Source organism: Peromyscus maniculatus, chromosome 6 (assembly GCF_049852395.1).
Source record: "Peromyscus maniculatus bairdii isolate BWxNUB_F1_BW_parent chromosome 6, HU_Pman_BW_mat_3.1, whole genome shotgun sequence".
NCBI lineage: Eukaryota > Metazoa > Chordata > Mammalia > Rodentia > Cricetidae > Peromyscus > Peromyscus maniculatus.
Window position 1 is genome coordinate 80663698 of NC_134857.1, and position 22222 is coordinate 80685919.

The 22222-nt window shown below is 48.2% G+C and overlaps 1 protein-coding gene across 3 annotated transcripts; it reads right to left on the reverse strand.

The window, feature by feature from the left end:
- Positions 1-1027: 1027 nt before the first annotated feature.
- On the reverse strand, positions 1028-22014 carry Tent5c (terminal nucleotidyltransferase 5C). Of its 3 annotated transcripts, none has more exons than XM_042279604.2 (2): positions 21980-22014; positions 1028-2953 (listed from the first exon to the last, which is right to left on the reverse strand). In XM_042279604.2, exon 2 carries the CDS (start codon positions 2924-2926, stop codon positions 1751-1753), a length of 1176 nt encoding a protein of 391 aa, XP_042135538.2. In that variant the 5' UTR covers positions 2927-2953; positions 21980-22014; the 3' UTR covers positions 1028-1750. The 3 variants fall into 3 exon arrangements, with proteins under 3 accessions (XP_042135538.2, XP_015862958.3, XP_042135537.2); XM_016007472.3 differs by lacking the exon at positions 21980-22014 and adding an exon at positions 20490-20665; XM_042279603.2 differs by lacking the exon at positions 21980-22014 and adding an exon at positions 13497-13718.
- Between the last annotated feature and the right edge of the window lie 208 nt (positions 22015-22222).

Genomic DNA, 22222 nt, shown 5'->3' on the forward strand with positions numbered 1-22222 from the left:
GTGGCTTCTGGTGACCTAACTTAATATGGAGGCCAGTGAAGACGCACGTCAATCAGCTGTTAAGGGGACCAATGTAGCACATTCCAGAAGAAACTTGAAAACACATTACTAGAAAAAGGCCAGCCAATTACTTTGTACTGGGCCTTTTTGCATGAAGATTAACTAGTTCAATAAAGCAAATACAAAGCAATCACTCGGATCTTTGGATTTTTATGGTCGCTGGACAAAGTAAAAATTGAGCTCTTGGATCTGATGGAATCACTTTAGAAATCAAGCTTGCTGGCAATACTGAATGCCTTTCCCCTTGATATCCTAAAGTGATGCATTCTAAAATACCCCAGAGAAAGTTTCAAAAGGTGAAATCTCTCATCTGAACCTACTAGGTAAGGCAACAGTCGCCTGGATCTCTCCCCGTGGACTGCTTGCTTTGGGCCAGCAATTAACACTGTTTTCCTTCTAAAGTGCAGAATATAAACATAATGCTTAAATCTACAGAATAAGAAAGGTCATTCTTCACTCACTCAACTCTTCCCCGAATACAGCAGAGTAATATCAAAGTGCCCTGGTAGCTAGAACACACAAGGCCAGACGACACTAAACCCTACCTCCCTGCAGCTTGGAGATTGGAAGTGAAATTCAAAAGTGGGTTCACTGGTCACTCTTTTCTCCTGAAATTCCTGAATTCTCCTGCTGTGAAAAATATTTGGGGAATGCAATCACTATTTTTTAAGGGATTGGAGAAGAAGGGTCCAGCGTACTCCAGCAAAATAGCTGTCATACTGGGATTGATGTCCAAAAATGGGTTTCCAATTAAAACATGGGAAGAACCTCATGTCAGCTATGACCATGACTCTGGTCACAACATAGTCCTTACTCTCAGGAAGAGCGAACAAGAGTCAGTCATCAGAGAGCCAATGGGGGGGGGGGGGAACATGTCATTCAATAAGAATTCCTTACAGAAAACAAAACAAAACATTCATGTTCCCTATTGACAATCGCCACCCACCACCACAATTCTACTTGAACATTATGTTCCACATTTTATTTTGTTTTCAAGTTACATTTCAAGAAAAGGTCATTTTTTTTTCTCCACAATATCTCATAATTCCTTGAAACAGCCCAGCATCTACCATAAACCACTTCCAACCAGATCTCAAGTCTCCAGCTATTGGCTTTGGTTTATTGATGAATGAAATTCTCAGCTCTGCTACAGGGACTAGACACACACAACTCAGTCCCGTGAATGAAAATTCAGTCACAAAGAGCACCCTTGTGTTTACCAGTTTGGGGGCTGACTAAAACTGACACAATAGGAGACTACCAGCACGGCTTTTCACGAAACTGCTGAGAATCCTGAATGAGAGCCTGCAGAGGACTGGAGGCTATTAGTCGAGAAGAGTGCCTTTAACGCTTCTCACATGCTGCCCAACTCTCCCAATCTCAGAGACTGTGTAGAGTTCAAATCCCATGTGCTAATGTCTGGGAAGTGACAAGTTAGTGACTATCTTAGAAAGATGTAGAGAGGTCACACTTCCTATTGCATCTTCCAGAGTGGCACTGTAATATGGGTCCTTTTAGGGTTGGCTCCTGATAGTCTTGTGGACCTATTCCAATGGGTTCACAAAGAAAAGCAGAGTCAGAGCTGAGTTCCCCTTTAAAAGCCAAACACCTACATCTAGGAGGAGGCTCTCCTACCTGAAAGCCCCTGCCCTAAATGGGTTCCCACTGTGGAAACCCTCGGGTCTCGAGGTTAGTTACAGGGCAGCCATGTTGGATAAGGCTGGCTGTAGGTAACTGGAGGATGGGCGATGTAATAGTTGTTGAAGTTGCCATCGCTGACATAAGGAGCTGGCTGGTAGTAACAGGTGACATTGGTGGCACTGGGGATGATGTTTTGCTCTGCCAGCACTCGCAAGGCCAGGAGAGAGATGAGGTTCAGGGTCTGCCTGCGTTCGTGCCCCATAAGGCACACGGTGCTTTCGTTCACTACCCTGCGAAGAATCATGAGGTAGTCGTACTTGCTTCTCTCTTCTTCAGCGAAGTGGTTTTGAAGGTAGGTCTCCAGCTTCCTCTGCTGTTCCAGGATGTCTGGGAAGTCGATGAAAAACCTGGAGCACATGTAACGCTCTAGAGTCTTGATTTCCTCCTGGTCCGCAGGCCTGAAGTCCCGCACCAGAAGGTTGCTGTACTTAAGAAGACCCCCGCCTCGGATTTCTTCAGGGTTCTTGGTGGCGATCAGCCTGTTCTGAAGATGGTCAAAGGCTTCCTCAAAATCCCCGTACACACTCTCCCCGATCACTGTGGGGTGGAAATGCTCAGAGATGGGATTACTGGAGCAGTCATAGAAAAACAGCAAAGAGTCTAGAATGATCTGGAAGGAGTCCACACTGAACTCAAACTGACGCCGGATGGAGTCAACGAACTTGAGCTCCACGTTCCTCCCGTTCTTGTTGGAGAGGGAAATCAGGCTCCAGCGGTCTGCCTCTGTGCAGACCTTCACCAGCTTCTGCACATATGCCTCCTTCAGGGTGACGGGGCTGATCTTGAGCTTATTCACGCCCTCCGGCAGAAAGTTCAGGAGGGAACACAGAACCACATCTCTCACCAGCTGAAATTCGGTCTCCGTGGGAAGAGCCACGTGAAAGATGAGATCCAGATCTTTGCAACCCAAGCCGTTGTCTTTGACCAAAACGTGGCCCGCTGCAGAGCCGTTCAATCGGACGTCCTGAACCTTGATGCCTGCCTCCTCCAGCCGGCTGCGGACAGTCTGGACGATGTCCTTAAGGGTTATCTCCAAGGTTGGAAAGTTGCCTCGTCCGTGGACGGGTACGACCTCGGTCAGAACCTCATGCAGCCGGCTAACCTGGTCCCAGTTGAGCACGCTGAGGGACTCACAGTCCCTGGTACTGCTGCCCTCCTCTGCCATCTTGGGGGATGTTCTAGCCAGGGGGAGCTGGAAAGGGGTGAGAAACAGAGTTAGGATTCGCGTGGGCATGGCAAAGCCAGCGGAGGAGCTCAAAGGCCTTCAACTTATCAACTTCCTGTAAAATAGAAGTCAACAGTGCCTGCTCTTCAGCATGGCTGTGAACACAAAACACACCCACACCAAGAACGGCACCCGGAATTGCACAAGCGCCATTCCACACAGCAGGGCAGATGATGGCATTGCCTTGCTTTATGCGGGTGCTCTTGCTGCCGGTGGTGTGCTTCTCCCATGTGGGGGAGGGGTGGGGGAGGCCTCTGTGTGTGAAGAGAAGCAGACAGACCAACCATGTCACCTAAGCAACATTAAAGAGCCGATAATGGTGCAGAGAAAGAGAACCTCCTGTTGTGGGACATTTGTGCACTGTGTGAAGATCTGTCGCTGTGATTAGTTTAATAAAGAGCTTAATGGCCAATAGCTAGGCAAGAGATATAGGCGGGACTTCCGGGCAGGGAGAGAAGAAGTAGGAGACAGATGTAGGCATGAGAGCAGCAGACACACAGAAGGGGATGGAGGTAAAACATAGGTTAATAAAAAATATGGGTTAATTTAAGTTGTAAGAGCTAGTTAAAAACAAGCCTAAGCTAAGGCCAAGCTTTCATAATTAATAATGAGTCTCTGTTGTTATTTGGGAGCTGGCTGGCTGGACAGAGAAAGACTTGCTACAACCTGTGTGCTTTACTAATTTTCTCTGGTCTATATAGAAATTATTTCTGTTTTTAGTTCTCTAACAAATCATGAACTGGGGAATACCTAAATCCTAATACCCAGTGCAACACACACACACACCCCATACCACACACCCACCCCACCCCAACACACACACACACACACACACACACACACACACACAAAAAAAAAAAAAAAAAAAAAAGAAAGAAAGAAAATTGCTCCATTTGCTCCACAAATAGACAAAAATCTCATCTATGGAAGACAACCACTTCCTTTTCGTATATGGGCCTAATCTATCCTACAACAAATACTATGTCATCTGGGACAGAACAGAGTTGTTTCTAAGATAACAGCTGTGGTCAACCAGAAGTTTTACAGTGAGTGTATCCTTCAGCAAGGATGCAAAGAGTCTCAGGGCAGGTAAACTGCCAAAGGCCTTCTGCAAAAGGCGTTCCTTGAAGCTCCTTAAGGGGAATAAAGTTCAAACTGAATACAACATGGGAAAGAAAGCAGTTCTCATATTTCACCTCCCGGAACCACAAAGTTTCCCAAATAAGTATGTGAGTGTATGCATGTGGCATGCCAGGGACTGAACCCTGGGCCATGAGGATGCAAACCAAGTACCTACTACACTTTCACCTAGTAACAAGGAAGTATATCTCACTTTAAAAGAGATGAAAATGATGGAGTACCGGAAATCCTAATCCATAAAAGCAAAATATTAGCATCTCAGAAACACGAAGTGCCTGCGTCCTTATGCTGATTGGATGTCATCTCGACAGACGCAAAAGCTGAAACAAGGGGTCTTAGTGAAGGCTTCCATTTTCACCATGAATGGTTTCCACCCAGCAAAGCTCTGTACAGACAAAATTCACCCGGCCAGTTTCATTGTTTGGAAGCTGCTGCTTTTTAATGCACATCAATGCATTCTCCTTGGGCTCCAACATGGATTTCAAGCCTGCCCTGGTCCAGGGATTTGTGGCTGTAACAGTGCCAGGGTACCACTAGTTGTGTGGGGATGAGCTTTTCCAGTTCCCCATCACAAAGATCGTTGGCAGTACAAGACTACAACCCAAGGTGAGTGGGCTACACAACTCTGGTGGAAGGCAGCAAATACAACATACAGACAAGAGAGAGGCTGCCCCTCTGGGGGGCCCAAAAGGAAAGTCACGGACGTGATCACTTACAGAGAGGGGACACAAGATAACAAAGCCATGGTGAGCTATTGCTGGAACAACAGAGGGAGGAAAGGGGAGCATGGCTGGAAATGGCAATGATCTGGGGGTGACAGGAGCCTCTCAAGCCAGCACAGTAACACACAAGGTCAGGGTCTGCCTGTCAGTTCACTCGGCTGGAACTGGCCAGCCTCCCCAGGATCAAAGCAGGTTTTCGTGGGCTCTAGGGTTGGGTGTCCCTCCGCTTGCTATTGGAGAGCATTTGTCAGGGGGAAGATGAAAGAATCTTTAAAAGTCCGAAGCTATTCAGACCATCCGAGCGTGACCCGCCTTGGTGATGGACAGACAGCACAGCCTGTGATAGGGATGCACCCCTAACATCTATTGGGACTGGCATTTGCCTTCGAGCCAGGTCTGGGACAGCTGTCTCTCTTTTCTCTGTGCTCACTGTATACTCAGTGGGTTTTTGTTTTCTTTTTTTCTTTCTTTTTTTTTTTAATGATCAGTACACAGCAGATTTGTGCCCAACAGATTCAAATGTTTTCATGAAGGTATTATGGTCTGTGTTCGCAGACACAGCTAGAAGCTGGACCGCCTGTAGTCTGAGGTGAGTTTCAGTCAGGCTTGCTGTCACCTGCTTGCAGGCCACCTGCTACACTTCCCAAGGCTCACACGTTTGACACAGGTCTGAGAAGTCCCAATATGGTCAGCAAATGAGGTGCAAGGAACAATTTTAAGAAAATCTCCAAAAAGAACCCTAGTAATGTTCCAGCATAGAATAGCTGTAGGAAAGGCCTTTGATTCAAGCCTTAAAAAAAAAAAAAAGTTAGGTAGGGCTAAAGTCAGAACTGTTCTGGAACATGACAGAAGGGCCATCTGGGGACCACAGAGACTCTAAGAGCCATAACTCTTTCCTTTGGGGTAAAAAGTATGTGTGAAGACTTTCATGCACTTTTAAATTGGCAGCAGATTCAAAGTTAAACCCTGTTTTAGACTGAGTATCTGTAAGGTTCGAGGGAGGAGGGGCAGAGAATAGTCCGAAACATTCTGAAAGTGGCAAGGAGGCGGACCAGCCGTCAAGAGAGAGGAAGGAGCCCTGAACATAGGAGCCGCATTATCAGCACAAAAGGACAAATTGTTGGGACAGAATTTTCTAAATATGTAAATCAAATACACATGAAGATTTATTATGAAGAAGGAAGCATCTCAAAATAGGAAGTGAAATTACACATAAGGGCTATGCCTAGACTCCTAGCACTTAAGAGGCTGAGGCAGGAGGATTTCAAGTTTAGCCTGGGCTAAACAGAGAGACCCTGACTCAAACAACAAAAACAACCCAACCCATAAATAAAAACAAATAGTGCTGAGAAAAAAATAAACAAACATCTGAATGCTTAAATTATGTATTTTTAAAAGCTGGGTCCCTATCTCCTGCTAACGTAAGATCTAGTTGGATAGGACAGGGACTAAGGACTAAGATATAGTCCAATGGTCCTCAACCCTCCTAATGCTTCAACCGTTTAATACAGTTCCTCATGTTGTGGTGACCCCCAACCATAAAATTATTTTTGTTGCTACTTCATAACTGTAATTTTGCTACTATTATGAATCATGATGTAGATGTCTGTTTTCCGATGGTCTTAGGTGACCCCTGTGAAAGGGCCATTCAACCCCCAAAAGTGGTCATGACCCACAGGTTGAGAACCACTGATCTAGTTGGTTGAGTCAGTACTAAAAGAACTCTAGGAGTAACTAAAGAAAATTTCTATACAAGTACACACAGCAGGTAAGCCTTTAAGCCTTCTTGGACCACAGAAAACCAGTCACAAAACCAGACAGGTTTGGCTACACAAAATTTAAACTGTTCACAGCCAGGCAATGGTGATGCATGCTTTTAATCCCAGCACTTGGGAGGCAGAGGCAGGTGGATCTCTGTGAGTTCGAGGCCAGCCTGATCTCCAAAGCGAGTTCCAGGACAGACTCCAAAGCTACACAGAGAAACCGTCTTGAAAAACCCAAATAATAAAAATTAAACTGTTTACATGGTACAAAACATTCAGAAGGCAAACATAAGAAAACACTAATTTTAGGCAAAGTATTCATGTCCTTAATAAGTAAGAAGTCATAAATGCAAGACCTCAAAAGAGAAGAGGAAAAGATTATAAACAGTGGCTCAGACACAAAACACTCAACCTCACTCAGAGGGTGGGCAACCTAAAATCCCAGGGCCTGGTTTTCACCCACCATGGCAGGCAGCAAAGCTCAGCTCCTATGTGGGACAGCAGACACCTCTTGTGCCCTTTGAGGAACTAGGTGAGACTCTGAACTGAAGTTCCATTATCCTTTGATGTGGTCACTTATGTCTACCCAGTCTCCTCTGAATTTTAGTACAGCTGCCAAGCGTGCACAGAGACAGTCATTGGGAGGTAGTCAAAAAAGCTGGGAGCACACATCACATCCGCTTGTGATTTCACGTGTGTATACAGCTGTGCACAGAAGTGTGCTCTGTGTGTAAGAATGTAAGCTCTCGCAGGGCGGTGGTGGTGTGCACCTTTAATCCCAGCACTCGGGAGGCAGAGGCAGGCGGATCTCTGTGAGTTCGAGGCCAGCCTGGGCTACAGAGTGAGTTCCAGGACAGGCTCCAAAGCTATACAGAGAAAGCCTGTCTCGAAAAACAAAAACAAAAAACAAACAAAAAGAATATAGGTGCTCATGACTCATGAATGGAAAAGTACAAAACTGTGCATGCAAAGCTTTATGCCTAAATAAGTACACACGTCTGTATTGAGTGCCCTTTCTTCAGTTTGGTGTGGGTGTGGAAAAGAATGCATTTTGTACCCTTTGGAAGTACTCATTGATAAGTACTCACTGATAAAAATTAAAAATCTCGCCAGGCGGTGGTGGCGCACGCCTTTAATCCCAGCACTCGGGAGGCAGAGCCAGGCGGATCTCTGTGAGTTCGAGGCCAGCCTGGGCTACCAAGTGAGCTCCAGGAAAGGCGCAAAGCTACGCAGAGAAACCCTGTCTCGAAAAACCAAAAAAAAAAAAAAAAAAAAAAAAAAAAAAAAAAAAAAAAAATTAAAAATCTCACGAACCACATTCTAAGATCTTTCACTTATAAGAATTCTACTCACTTGCTCCATGGTGTTTAATTTCTTCAGTTCTCTTCCCTGCCTCACACTCCCATATCTATGCACCAAATAAATCAAATCTGTTTGGAAGCTTTCCCTCCATGCTTTAAATGTCGACCTCTGCACGAGATGCAGGGAAGAGGACAATGATTTCCCTCTAGAAGGCCTTTTGTCAAGTTTCCACCTAACATACTTTAAAAATAAAAAGACATTCGTTATATGTGTTAAAAGAAAAACTCAAAATAACAGGCCTGTTCATCTCACCCCATCCACTCAATGTTCGATATCAAAACACTTTTTCAGCTGTTTCCCAAGGTAGCTACTTCTCCCCTCAAACCTACCAAAGCTGTTCCTGCTATGCCCTCTTGCTGATGATTGATTGTAGCTGGAGTTTTTCCTCTCCGGCTCCCGCCAAGCCCTGGCAGTCCCGCGTTAACCCATTTCTCTATACTTTGCCACATGGCTCGTGGCTTACCAGCATCTTACATGTTGGTACTCATGGCTGTGGCTGGCAGCGTCTCCTGACTCAGCCTTCCTGTTCCCAGAATTCTCTTCTCTGCTTGTCCCACCTATACTTCCTGCCTGGCTACTGGCCAATCGGCATTTTATTTATACAGAGCAATATCCACAGCAGATGATTGGCTACAGCTGCAAGAATTTTTTTTTTTTTTTTGAAAGACAGTATGTACATTTTCAGGAATTCAATAGTCTTATGCTGGCGTCTTCCAGACCAGTTTCTTTGGATATAAACATGAATAGTGAGGTAAACTTTGGGAGAAAAAAATGGAGTCCATAAAAAGAACACTCTGGGACATGGGCTGATGTCACATCCATAGTATGATCTTTAACTCCCCCAATTTACCATATAACTTAGTTGTGATGAAGCTGAGCTGACACAAATGCATCTATAAATTTACCTATGAAATTCTTAGCTCGTTAGAAAAGTATAAATTAATGAGATATTTGGCAGTGAGGGGTGGTGTTGGTGGAGTTGGAGAGATGGGTTAGTGGTTGAGTGTGTAGTGCTTTTGCAGGGGGTGGGGGACGACACCTGAGTCTGGATACTAGCACCCATGTTGAGTGGTTCACAACCATCTGTGAGTCAAGCTCCAGGGGATCTAACTCTCTCTTCTGGCTTCCCAGGGTTCCTGCACTCACATGCACAGATCCATACACAGACACATATATACACACATAATTAAAAATTAATAAATTTATATATATATATAAAGATTCTTGTTACTATTATTGAAATCCAGATGCTTTCAAATATCAACATATTCCTACATTACTTCAACATTGTAATATTAATTCAATATTATAAGAATAAACTCAATTTACAGCCCTGGGTGCTTAGATAACACACCAGACCTTAGTTCAACAGTTTCAGTTTTAATTAACTGCCTTTTAATCAACACTTATGTAACCTCCATATAAAAGAATCACATGAATCAAACATGCTCAGCTCATGAGAGGCCCTAGTTAAAGGCAAATTCTAGTTAGCAGAATTAACACAATAGTGGCTAGGGAAAAAAAAATGAACTTAAGTCCAGTAAATTCAAAGCCATGTTTGAGAAGCAGATCCATTGTGGTTACACAAAGGGGAAGCCAGCAAAGGTGGGCACAGAACTGGTCATCGGCTGGAAAATCCAGGCACTTCTATGAGACTGGAAGAAGGCCAAATGCCTACTCCGTTCACAGTATTTGTTTTCAAGTACATTTTTATTATTTTTATTTCATGTGTGCAGGTGTTTGGCCTGCGTGTATGTCTGCATACCACTATGGGTACAGTGCCCAAGGAGGCCAGCAGATCCCCTGGAACCGGAGCCACAGGTAGTTTTGAGCTGCCGTGTGGGTAGGTGTTGGGCCTCAAATCCATATCCTCTGGAAGAAGAGCCCGTGCTCCTAACCACTGAGCCATCTCTCCATCCCCCAATATTTAATCTTTTTGATGGTTTGATTGCTGGTAACAATTATTTATCTTAGGGACGCCTGGATTCCTGGGCTGCCGCAGCAAAGAAGAAAACACACACTGAGAGAAAACAGTCTGCAGAGATGGCAGCAGGCATGGAGGAGATAACCTATGCCAAAGGGTTAGCCTAAGCTCCCTGAGGTCAGGGTAGATGCTCCACCTGCTGTGATGCACCTCACTGCCCAGGGCAGAGCGACCCAAGGGGAGTGAGTGGGGGGGGCGGCATTTGGATTCCTGCTGCACAGCCTACTGAGGTTTCTGGCACAGCCTGTTAGAGGCATGAACGAGCTCAGGTGGGCATGCAGGGACAGGCAGATGTCCGAGATGGGGGTAAGGGTACTAAGGACATGGAGGGCACTGGCATGAAAGTCTGAAGATTAACACTGAGTCCTTTTCAGTACCTGACATTAGGCATGGAAAGTGCCCCCCAGCCCCCAGAGTTTTTGCGTGGAGAGAGACGGGCCTCTGTGAAGTCGAGGAAGGGATCTCCAGGCCTGCGATACTGAACATGCAAGTTGTAGAAGTGACTGTCTAGAAGGCAACAGGGAAACTGAATCTGGAACTGAAGCTCCCCTCCTGGAGCCCATCACTCATTCTCATTCTCCTTCTGACTCTATTGTAGGTTTAAGAATGAAAAGAAGCACCATCGCCTATAAACATTCTCTTGGTGGCAAAACGCCCTGTTCCTGTTCCTGGATGCTATCTTAAAAAAAAAAAAAAAAAAAAAAAAAAAAAAAAGTGCATCTTCCTAATAAATCCTTTCAGGTCAGGTTAACAGCCAGCCACCGGCAAGAACTGAGGAACAAAGACACCCCCGGTGGGGGGTGGGGGGTGGGGAGGTCCTTTCTGATATCTCCTACACTAACTACTCCCCCATGTATAATAAGAAAGGATTTGAGCAGAGGTCAAAATGACTGAAAATAGTCTTCGCCATACCTCCCCCACGCTGCCTCTCACACCTCAGTGACCCAAGTGAGGGAAAACCAGAGGTCAGGCGTAATCCTTATTCACCATACAGCACAGGGGAGGCAGGCATGAGTGAAAGCAAAGGAAATAAAAGCACACCACACACCCTAAGAAGCAAACCGTGGCCATGATCACTTCCCATCTAACCCCTCCTAAGCCAAACTTCCCGCCTCCCCAATTTAAACAGGGTGGCTCATAAAAGAGCGCAGGAACTCATCCCTGGAGCCACGGTGCTAATTCTTGGAACCGATGACTCCACCCTCAGGCCCAAAGGGGCCTTGGTGGGCAGGAGGTTGGGGGACGCCAGGGAACACGGGTCACAGGGCCACAAGTGCACTAGATAAGTGTTCCTTACTGCTACTCAGGCAAGCATTTCTAAAACAAAGATTCACTGATGCCAGCCAAGAAAAGGGGGGGGGTGAGGGGGGGGAAGCTGCCTTCTGCTGACCCTGACCGTGGCTCCTCACCCTCGCACTGTCTCCAGCTTGAGTGGGTCACCCTTGACTGCCCGCTTTTGTGCAGGCTTTAGAACCAAAGGACTCCAAAGTGGCTTAGAGGTGGCTTTTCAGAGAGACCCTGGAAATCACGTATGGGCCACCATGTCTGGGAAGTCCCACTTTGCAAAAAAAAGGGGCTGCACACCTGTTGTTTCCAAACCAACCTCCTCCAGTTCTCCCCACATCCTTTTCCCCGCCGGGTAAGTTTTACCCATTGGGCAGACGCCCCACCCTGACCACCTGGTTTCTACAGAAGCAGTATAGGGATAGAAGATGACTCAGCAGGAAAGGGCCCTTGCCCCAAGCCCGATGACCTAGGACCCGCATGGTGGAAGAGAACCGACTCCCACAAATCGCCCACTCATCTCCACATGTACACCGTACGCTAAATAAACATTTAAAGAGTCTTTGAAATCCCTATAAAGAAAATGTCATTTCTCCTTGTTTCTGGGGAGTACACTGGGAAACCAAGCAGATATGCATATTCTAAACTGTCCAAGGACACATTGCCGGTACATGGCAGAAATGCGGCTAAAGAAGTCTCCTATTCCTTGCAGGTGGGTAGCGGAGGTGTATTACAGGGTGGGAGAAAACTTTAAGAACTAGCTGTTCTAGTAGCCACAGGAAAGAGACTCACAGAATAAACTGTTACTAGGTTGTACTTTGATGACTAGGAGATCAGACGTGTTGGTCCATGATAAAGCAACAGAGCCAAAGAGACCTTCTCCGAGGGGGCAAATAGTTACCAGACCCTCACGGGCTAGCCTCGGACATAACTGAAAACAGAAGCAACCTAGAACAGACCACAAGGGCCCAACGTCAGACAAGGCATCTGTCACTTCCTAGACACCCATGCTATTTGGCTTGAGAGTCTTTCAGCTGAGAGAATAGAGCCAGACCGCGCACGCGCACGGGGGTGTGTGTGTGTGTGTGTGTGTGTGTGTGTGTGCGCGCGCACATTTAAGAAAGTCAGGATTTGTGTCCACTAAAGCTGAGTGCTCAGCTGCTGAGCTACATCACTTGAGCTGTGTACTTTGAATGACCATGGACATCTACAGCCAGCGGCTAAGGAGTGAGGAAGAAAACCAGGGTTGAAGTAGATATGGCGTTCTAAAGAGATGTCCTTCCCCACTCCTTGCATTCCTGAGATTACAAAGGCCAGGAGTTATCTAGGGCCTAGGGCGGCATTGGAAAAGCCCTTAGTCTGGCCTTCAGTCCCTTACCACAGCCTGGGCTCCCAATAGGGAGGCATCATACTCTGGAGGCTCCTTCACAGCCTTGAACTTTCTAAGAAATTAGATCCAGCTGGGTGGTGGCAGTCCACGCCTTTAATCCCAGCACTTGGGAGGAAGAGGCAGGCCGATCTCTGTGAGCTCAAGGCCAGCCTGGTCTACAAAGGTTGTTCCAGGACAGCCAGGGCTGTACAGGGAAACCCTAGAATAATCTAGATGAAATAGCCCAAAGCAACAGGATCAGATTTAAAAAAAAAAAAAAAAAAAGCATTAGTTTGGCCGGGCGGTGGTGGCGCACGCCTATAATCCCAGCACTCGGGAAGCAGAGGCAGATGAATCTCTGTGAGTTCAAGGCCAGCCTGGTCTACAAAGTGAGTTCCAGGAAAGGAACAAAACTACACAGAGAAACCCTGTCTCAAAAAACAAAACAAAACAAACAAACAAACAAAAAGCATTAGTTTAAGGGCAATAAAGTATATGCTGCACTAACTTTCTCCCAAGATACCCTTGTGATACAGTCACTCGCCATTGTCAACTTGATGGATCCGGAGTCGTCGGTGAAACACATCTCTGGGAATGTTTGGGGGAGCCCTTCTAAGAAGGTTTAACTGAGGTGGGAAAAGATCCACCGCAGATGCTGGCAGCATCTCCCCACGGGGCTGAATAAAGAGAGAAAGCAAGCTGAATGTGACCAGCTGCCTCCCGCGCCGCTACTGCGCCCTCCCTGCCATGATGATTGCACCTTAAAGCTGTGAGCCAAAACAAACCCTTCCTTAGGGTGCCCATGTCAGGTAGTTTTCACACCCACACGTCATTAATACAGTCCCATTTACAATTAACCCACCCAAATGCCCATAGGCCATTGTACCTCAGCTCACAATAATAGCTGTCCCTGGCCAGAAAACACTTCTAAGTCGGTGTGACACCAGACATCACAGATGGCTTTTTCTCGCTTGCCGTTCTACTACATTTTCTGTTTTCCCAGGGTTATCAGTAGCCATTTCACACTGATGTCTACCAAAGCAAAAAGTTTGGTCGGATTCCCACAGCAGAGGCCCAAGGCACAGAATGGGGGCGGGGCCTGCTTTGTTGTGCACCAAGCTTCTAGAGTGTGGGGGATCTTCAGATTCTCACTCCCCTACAGATGCCACAACACCCAGTGGTTATCAGTCACTGGGTCACGTCCAGACACTACCTGAACATGACTCCAAGCAGAAAGCTACTCCCCACCTTTCAAAATAGGATGCCTAAGCATGTGTGGGTGGAGAGATAACGCTGGAAGACGTCATGCTGGGACTGGGGAGGCACAGAGGAGAATCAAAACACTGGGGGCAGATATTCCAATAGGCACGGCCAGGGAGCGAAAATGAGAGCTCAAAGACTACCCCGAAGTCACTGCAAATGTAAATATTAACAATATCAGAATGCAGACACTGTCGGCTGGCAGTGAGACACAAAGTATCTGAGGTGTGTCAACATGAAGCGCCTTCCTTCTACACAAACTGAACCAGAAAGAGTAACGCTATACCACGCATTGCTAAATCAGAGACATTACCAGTCTCAACTCACATGAAGGGCTCTCCAAATAGAGCCCGACCTTTTTGTCTTAGAGGTGGACTGGACTGAGAAAAACAAGGCTCCCAGAGAGGAGGACCGAGTCACAATCCTCAGGTTTATTTCAAAGGCTGTACCGCCATCCAGCTCAAAGCTTAGGAAAGTCATCAGCCGCCCCAAAACAAAGACTTCAGTTAGTTAAAAGTGGCTACAAGTCCTGCTAGTCAGTAGCAGAACCCGTGGGTCTTATCAGGAGAAGGACCAGCAACGCTCAGCCCTCAAAGGCAGCACTTATCTGGGTAAGACATTCACAAATGTCTAAGTGTGAGCTAGCCTCAGGTTCAGTGCTGATGAGAACGTCACATGCCGACCAGCCAGGTTAAAGGTATTAACCTAGTGGGTGGCGGACCTCTGGGTAGCAGGCATAGGAACAAGCAGAGAGAAACATGCTAAACTTACATACATTGTGGGGTGTGCATTGTGTGAAGAAACAAAACCACAGCACAATACTTCTGTACCAACTTTTGTTTTGTTTGTTTTGTTTTGTTTTGGAGACAGGGTTTCTTCAGAGCCTGTCCTGGATCTCGCTCTGTAGACCAGGCTGGCCTCAAACTCAGAGATCCGCCTGCCTCTGTCTCCTCCCGAGTGCTGGGATTAAAGGCGTGTGCCACCACCGCCCCGCTCTGTACCAACTTTCTAAAAGGTGATGTCCTACCAGTGTAGAGTCGAGTGAGCCAGGACTCCAGGTCACCAGCATGGCTGCCTACAAACTGTCCCTAGAGATCTCCCAAACATCTTTGCCTGGAAAAGCCCATCCCTCTCGCATGTTTGTTCAAAATGTTAATCGTTGGTAAGTTTTCATTAAGAACAAATTGTCGGCAAATTTTAACTGCTAAATAAAATTCAGCCCTAGTCTCCTGTCAATCTCAGATTTCATCTGCAATGCTTCCAGCTATTCTCTTAAGAAAGAGTCTTAAACAAGAGGGAATCAGCCTGGGGATCGGTGTCAAGTCGGCCTCGGTAAGAGTGTGATGGCTGTTCATTTGTTCGGATACCCCCGTGGAAGCACTCTCCTAGGACTCTGTGATCAGACGGCAGGAGACAGAGGCCCCTGCCCACACAGAGACTGTAGCCTGTACACACTCTTCAGTGGCTTTGGTCGGCTCGCTATGGCTTCTCACACACATAGAATCAGGATTTGAGAGGAAAGCATGTTTGCACATGGTCCAGACCTGCACTGCCCAATACAGCAGCCCTGAGCCATGGAGCTCTTGAGCACTTGAAAGGTAGAGTGTCCAAACAGACGTGCATAGCGTATACAAAATACACAATAGACTTCAGGGCCTTGATTTTAAGGAAGAATATAAAGTATCTCTTTTATGTGTCTTTGCGCTGATTACTTGGCATACTGAGTTAAAGAGATAAATAGATCTATTGTTTGAACGAATTTTACCAGGCTTTTCTTCCCATGTGTCTATGGGACAGCAATGACTCTGTCTGCTGTGGATGACAATGGAGAAATGGAGGCCTGGGGTAGTAAAGGGGGTGCCAGGATCCGTGCCCAGGTACCCCCCCCCCCAGTGAAAGACAGCCTACGAGGCACGGGAGTAAGCATGAAGTCTCCAACAGTCTGCAATGGGACACAGCAGCAGTGCCGAGCCCCAGAGGAGCAGCCCAGAGCAAACACCTCACCTCACCCCACCCCACCCCACCCCACCCCCACCCCACCACCCCCACATCTCAACCCTACTCTTTCTTCTGCCTCACTGTATTCCACACGATAGCCTCAGGCAGCTGCAGAGTGCTGATGCCCGACTCTAACTATGACAAGCAGGGACAAGGACCACCACAGTGCATGGAGGGGCAGGGACAGGCAGGCAGCCAGGCCAGGTAGAAGATAGCCGGCCTTATCCTATGAGGCCAAGTATGGACAGAAGCTAAGGGAGACTGGATGAGATAAGGGGATGGTTCATGATCCATGCATAATTTTCTTTCTTTCTTTCTTTTTTTTTCTTTTTTTTCTTTTTTTTTTTTTTTTGGTTTTTCGAGACAGGGTTTCTCTGTGTAGCTTTGTGCCTTTCCTGGAACTCACTTTGGAGACCAGGCTGGCCTTGAACTCACAGAGATCCGCCTGGCTCTGTCTCCCGAGTGCTGGGATTAAAGGCGTGGGCCACCCCCGCCCCGGTGCATAATTTTCTTCCATCATTTTTTTTTTTTTTAAATAGGGGTTGAATGTAGAGAAAATGAGGGACTTCTTTTTTTTTTTAAGCCCTTTAGTTCTGTATTAAAATTTTGGAAACAAGAAAATATGCAAATGAAAACTATATCACACTGGAGCAGAGAGACGTGGGCTAAGGCAACCCTCAGAGAAGAGAAGATCTGTCAGAGCCTGCAGAGGTCCCAAAGACATATTAAAATAAAGGTCAGTGGGAGGACGGGTTCTGTTCAAGTTTTCCCCCAAATATCTAACTGAATTTTGTAAGGCAAGGTAGGACAATTAGGGACAACCAACCTGCTGATGGAACAGCAAGGAAGGCATCAGGAAATAGCTATCTCAGAGGAATGTCGGGAGATCTTAGGGATGGGCAGTTCCTGGGAATTTACTCCAGTGCTCCAAGGCACTGGCCAGAGACAGGGACGCCTGCTGTTACTCTCATCCAGCTCCTGTCTACAGTCCCCTAAACCAGGTCAGTGATGACAGCGGGGGAACAAAAAAAAAAAAAAAAAAAAAAAGAACGAGTCAGCAGAGCCAGCAGCTGAGTGAACCAGAGAGAGAAAGGCTGAGTGAGCGAGCTGGGGCTGAGAGAACCTGGCAGTGGCGGGGAGGACCGTCGGGTGGAAGAGCTCAGGGGGTGGGGTTAGAGTCTGGCCAGGCTTAGGAGCCGCAGCTGTTGATCAGTTTGCACTCACTGCTTGCTCCTCAGCTCCAAGCCTACACTGCTAAGGCTTCACTGAAAAGACGACCCAGAAACCTTCCAGCCTTTTAGACCAGGCACTTCTGATGCAAAAAGCTCCATCCGGTACCTTGATCCAGCAGGAGAACGCCCACTTCAAGCATGTTTCCTCCTCTGGGAGAACAGCAGGCAGCCCTCAGGAGAAGGTGCATTCATTTAATAGGAGCAGGTCTGCACGCAAGAACAAGCATACACTCTCTAGGCAAGGATGAGGACTCTACAGCAAATCCCACTTTTCTGGGGTCCACATGCGGGGAAGGGTTGAGACAATTGAGAGAAAGACAAGTTCTTCAAGTACATCATAAAAGCAGCCTACCTTGTCTCACCTCCAAAGCTCTCCACAGGCCTTTCACATACCATTCCCTCGGCCTCCCCAGCACCTGGCACCAACCACCACCTAGGAAGCACTTTCTGACTCAACCACTGTTATCCAAGAAATAAGCACCCCGTAGTTTAATGACCCACAGTGGAAAATGCTCTGAAACCATAAAGCATCCTTACACACAGAGCTGCTTCATGTCAGTAATTACTTCTTCGTATTAAGTTTTTTTTTTCTGTTCCAAAAAGTTCTGCAAGCACTTCAAGAACAAGCTACAAGGGCCAGCTGTACAGAATAGTAATTTGAAACAGTTCACAGGATTCCCTTACAAAGTTGAGTTATGTAAAGATGCTTTCTATAACCATTTCAATTCTAAATAAAAGCTTCCTTACAAGGAAGGCATCTGATCAAAAGGTTAAAAAAGTGGGAGAAACCTTAGGTCCAAGAGATTAAGAGATCAGCTTTACTATTGTCTCAAGTAGCTTTCAACTCATGAGCACTTCTTTAAATATGGAGGAGTTGGGGTCATCATAATACAACTTCATCAGCTACAGTCAAAACACCAAGATGGTGGAGGGAGGGCACTTTCCATATTTCCCAGTTTCCTCAATAATGAGAGAGAGAGAGAGAGAGAGAGAGAGAGAGAGAGAGAGAGAGAGAGAGAGAGAGAGAACGAGTTGTGTGTTCAGGAAGGAGATAAGAAACTCCCAAACGCCGGCTTAACTCTTATAACACACACTCCTCCAGCTTTTCTCAGTAATAGAAAAAAAAAAAAAAAAAAAAAAAAGACAATCTAACCCAGGCTGCCCTCTTCCTCATTGGCTGAGTCTGGGAGGGCACAGCAAAGAAGAAAGACAAAGACAAAGACTACCTAGTGGATGGAGCTGGAAAGGAAGGAAGGAAACACTCAGTGCCGCCGTTTTCCAATTCTGTAACAGCTGAGCCTAGCTAATCGCACAACGGGACACAACAGCCCACTTTCACATCACCTCCACTGCTCAGCTGCCACCTGACTGTCTGGGGGGCAGTGCAAGGCACATATAATCTGCCTGGCCTTGAGCAGTGGGGGACGCAGGCTAAGTGGGTGCCTGACTGGGAGATGGGATGGGGGTGGGGGGCGGGGAGGCTGGAAGTCCCGCTGAAAGCTTGGTAACTACACTGGCAGGAGAGAGCTGACCAGTGAGCCCTTGGCTCTCCACACTCACTCTGACCCACAGAGTTCACAAACTGAATCTCTAGCCACAAGGTAGGTATTATGGGAGGAACTCACACTAAAGAGTGTGCCTGTTTGTTCTAGGGGCACACACTAAAGTTACTCACCGGAAGTAAGGGTCTTTCTTTTGGTGACTGTCTAGAGAAAGCTGAGCACCCCACCTCCACAATTTTAATGACAGCAAGGGACATCCTGCACAGATCCTGGGACAATTATTCCAAAATGTCAAAATCTTCTTTCTAAAAAAACGCCTAACATCTGTGTAGCTCCAAAACTAAGGTGTCCCTCCAGAGACAAGGTTTCAGCTACCTGATCAGGGAAACATACTAAGCTCTCCATCTCCACAAACAAGGGTGGCAAAGGAAAGAGCCACTGTAGGTCCAGATGCAGCAGAGAGAGGAAAGTAACCTTCTTTAGCCCCCAGCCCACACCCTTCAACTACAGGGTAAAATGTGGAGGGGGAGGGGGAGGGGAAATCACACCTCTGGTGACTTCCAGCATGGTAGAATTCTTGGTAAGGTCTCCTACCACCCTCTTGGCTGCCTGGCAAGCTTTCTGGCTCACTCACTGCCTTGCCAAGCAAATTACGCTGGAAGTTGTTGTAGCCAGCAATGGCTACCCTCACCCTCCTTCCCAGGGTAGAGGGGGCAGCTTGAAGCCTAACTTAGGAGGACCTTAACCATCTTAACCTTACTTCCAGACTACCAAACTCGTCGCAGTTCAAACGGTTACATATATAGCTGTTCTTTACAAACCTGTTAAGTCTATTAAGTCTTTCGTTGTAAGCACTTTATCCTCAAATTAGGGTGGGGAGGGGCTTAAGACTAGGAATTAGTCACGGCTCCGCAGAAGGGTTTCTGCATATTTAAAGGAGGAGAGGGGAGAAAGGGACCAAGACCACCCCGGTCTGATAGTCGGCTCAGGTGGAAGTTCTCCATGGGAAAAACCAAACAGGCATTTCCTCACCAACCCCCCGTGACTTTGAGGTCGCCCGCCCGCCCGCTCGCCAACAGTCAGAACTTGGGTCTAAGGGCTACCAGCTGGCACTGTAGGTCCCTCAACTCCCTCCGATGTCCTTCCCACCCTCTTCACGGACCGCACTAAAGGGGTCCCATGACCGCGACGCTACGGGACAGCAGCGCCTCTAAGTCGCCAACAGCACCACTATCAGAATCACTAACTAACTCTGCATGGCTTTCAGCCCACGCGGTAGGCAACTTTCGATCCCCAAAGGGGAGGAACCAGGGTTTTCTCAGTTGCCATATTCTCGAGAAGTTTCCGAGAGACGCGCAGCTTCTTGGCCGCGCGCGATGTCCACAGTCCCCAAGAAAGAAGGATCTCGGCCGCCATCCTGGGCACCGAGCCCAGGAAGCTGCCCTCCCCTCGCCTACCAGGCTCTAACCCCGGACCGCTGCGTCTCCATCTACGCCGCCGAAACCGCGGGGTTCAAAATCGCCCGGGTTCCGGACTCGGTGTGCGCGCCACAGGGGCGTAGCGCAGAGCCAGACAACCTACTGGCAGGGGCAAGGAAAGAGCAGGAGGTGACCACCACCCACTCTCCTGTCTCCGGGCCAGCAGGAGCTCGCCCAAGTTTGCCAAATCCCAGCCACAGTATCCGAAAAGTTTGCGCTCCTTCACGGTGGTAGCCTGAGCCAGGGACGCGGGATCCGTGCGGGTCCTGACACCTGCCGGTATCTCCCCTCCATCTCCGGGCCACCCCACCAGGCTCTGCTGGGACGGACCCCGGAGCGTGAGTGCTTGGCTCCCCGCGGGACCTCAGCAGCATCCTCACACCTGAGGAGGAGGGGAGCACGGACTCACCTGGGCGCTGGAAGAGGCGGCGACAGAGGCAGGTGGTTGGCGTGGGCAGCCCCCAGCAGGAGCGGCGCGGTGACTACGGCCCCTAGACAGCTGCCGCGAGTGAGCGGTCCCGCCGCCGCCCCCTCCGATCTTAACCGGCCTGACCACTCCCCCGCGCCTCCCCGCCCCTGCCCCCGCCCCGCGGCCGGCCTCCCAGGGGAGCCAGGGCGGGGCGCGCCGGCCGCGGCCCCGCGGGATCCTTGCGCCCGGCGCTAACGGCGGGGGCCGGGCGAACGCCGCCCTCTGATTGGCTCCCCGGGTCAATGGTTGCCGAGAGACAAGTAAACCTCCGGAGGCGCGAAGGGGCGGGGTTGCCCGGAGGCAGCGTTGCGCAGGCGCAATAAGAGAGGAGCTGTGTCGCCACCAACTTAGGTGTTGATGGGACACTTCTCCCTCTGTCCGCTCCGCTCCTCTCTGCGACTCCTGGTCTTTGCCTTCCCTTGCCCCGACAGTTCTCACCTCCACCCTGCTTGCTCCCTGGCGGGTGCGTTTTCTTTCTGATTCCAGGAGCCGGGAGTGGAAGGAAGCCCACGCCTGTCTCGCGCGGTGTTTGTGAAGTCAGAAAACTCTTAGGTGGGCCCTGGAAATCTTTCTTATTCCTCGAGCAAATTGGCTGGAGGTGAGATCGTGGTCCTGGGGAAAAGGAGGCAGCTGATTCTCTGGCCGTGGGGCCACCTGAATGCAGTTAGTGGACCTGGGAACCCAGCACAAAAGCCGAAGGTGCAGCAGCTCTGCCCTCCCGGGAATGGCACAGGACTTTGTGACCGGTTATCACTTGCCCGGCAGGGCACCCCGGCCACTTCCCTTAATTCCCCTGCACGTGGTTGATGGGCTGTGTTTCAGAATTAAGGCTAATGAGTGGGAATCTTCTTCACCACGTAACTCTCTGGAAGGCCTTGAGAGGAGCTGTTTTTGTTTTGGTTTGGTTTGGGGCTTTTGAGACAATGTCTCCGGAACCCAGACAGGCCTTTAAGTAGCCTTGGCTGACCTTTAACTGATCCTCCTGTGTGCACCACCCAACCGCTGGGATTACAGGCGTGACCTGCTGGTAACTCCTAGCCTTGCTGTGTAGCTTAACCCATCCTCCCCTAACCTCTATTTCCCATCTGTAGGATGGGAAGAAGGGTGGGATAACTGTGGGATCAATATTAGGAAAATAGTTATTAATCATGCACGGCTTTAAATAAAGTGCATGCCAGGTGCTACGTAAGTCAGAAAGCGGTCATTAATAAACACTTGTTGAGCTTCGATTGATCCTCTACTGGGTACTGGGGGGCAAGATGGCTTCCTGAATCAGTGTTCTCCTCTGCTCTCTTACCACCCCCGCCTAGCATGAGTGCCCTGCAGTGTCTGCTAGGCTATGAGGAGTTTTCAAGTGCAGGCTTCCTCGGGTGGGGGAGGAGAATCCCCCAGAAACCGTAACAATATAAGAGTTCAGTATGAGAACTTACAGAGATTGGGTGTCCCTGTTCTTGAACACAAATTGAGGGTGTTTGGTCAGTTTTGTTGTTGATGGTGTGAGCACGGCCAGGTCTCACAGTGTCTATTATTGTGTGCAGAATGATGGGTGTGTGTGTACCCACAGAACTGTCACCCAGAACCTTGCAGCTCAGCCATGGCCCCTGCCACTCAGTGTCTCACAGGGTTACCAATAGTAAGATGTTAGTCTTCATGTATCAGTTGCACTGGCATTA

What these genes read in the sequence shown, in the direction of transcription:
- Tent5c (XM_042279604.2), bottom strand. Translation starts at nt 2,926, where the DNA reads ATGGCAGAGGAGGGCAGCAGTACCAGGGACTGTGAGTCCCTCAGCGTG.